At 27.9% G+C, this 1,116-nt stretch overlaps 1 protein-coding gene across 1 annotated transcript, besides 4 other annotated features; it reads left to right on the top strand.

Annotated features, from left to right (window-relative positions):
- Window positions 1-84: 84 nt before the first annotated feature.
- Window positions 85-1,116, top strand: EDI_150580 (glutamic acid-rich protein precursor, putative; the record flags this gene model as incomplete). The annotated part of the gene is made up of 1 exon (XM_001734225.1): window positions 85-1,116. A coding segment is annotated over one exon (1,032 nt), but the record flags the coding sequence as incomplete, so codon positions are not given.
- Window positions 250-312: a microsatellite.
- Window positions 388-474: a microsatellite.
- Window positions 591-780: a microsatellite.
- Window positions 674-854: a microsatellite.

Below are 1,116 nucleotides of genomic sequence, written 5' to 3'. Positions count from 1 at the left end.
ATAAAATAAAATTGATTTTATTTGGAATAAAGATGCAATAGTAGTTTTTTCAAATGAAATCAAAAAGAACTTTTGAACAATTCCATGAGTGACATTGAGAAAACACCAGAAACACATGAGAACCAAACAATAAGAATCTCAACCCCACCATTGGAAAATGAAGAAAAGAGAACGGATGAAGTTGTGAAAAAACTTTGTTCAAAAGAAATGAGTTCAGATAAGAAGAGAACAAGAAGTTCCAGTAACAACGAAGTAGAAGAGAATGGCGAAAAAGAAGAAACAGACCAGGAAGGAAAAGACAAAGAAAAGAAGGTCAGTAGGGAGAGATTACTTTCGTTCATGTTCAAACGAAAAACAAACGAAAAAACAACTATATCTGAATCACCAAAAAAAAGTCATAAAGAAAAGAAAAAAGAAGGAGAAGAGGAAGAAGGAAAGCTAAAAAGAAAAGAGTTAAAGAAAAGTAAGAAACAACAACTGTTGAAACAAAGTAAATCTGAGATTATAACAAAGAAAAGTGAAGAAATAGATTCACAAGAATTAATTATTGAGCACCAGGGAGATGCTATTATTGACAATAATACCAGTCAAAAAGAAAATGAAGAAAAAAGTAAAAGAAAAGAAGGGATTAAAGAAAGACCGAAATCATTGAAAGAAAAGTTATCACCAAGAAAAGAAAATAAAGAAGAAAAGAAAGAATTAAAAATTGAAAAAGAGAAGAAAGTAAAAGACATTAAAAATAAGAAGGAAGTAATTGATAAAGGAATGTATAAAGAAGAAGGATATAAAAATGATATTTGGAAAAGAAAAACTATTTGTACGATGGAAAGAAGAGAAAAAGAAAAAAGAAGAAGTAGTGAAATAAGTATTAAAAAAGAAAAGAAGAATATTGAGGTTACTGTTGAAATTGGATTTTTATTACAAACATATAATAAAACACTTAAAGTACCATCTCAAATGAAGGTTAGAGAAGTTATTGAAAAAACTATGATAAGTATTAAAGAAGGATTACATGATGATGTTATTGTATATCAAAGTAATGGAGAGGTTGTAAATCAAGAAGAGAATATTGGGACAGTAGCAATAAATAATAAAGCATACATATATGTATCAAAA

The sequence above is a fragment of the Entamoeba dispar genome, genomic scaffold (assembly GCF_000209125.1).
Source record: "Entamoeba dispar SAW760 scf_1105229458031 genomic scaffold, whole genome shotgun sequence".
In the NCBI taxonomy this organism is placed as follows: Eukaryota; Evosea; order Mastigamoebida; family Endamoebidae; genus Entamoeba; species Entamoeba dispar.
This window is presented reverse-complemented; position numbering and strand designations above follow the sequence as displayed.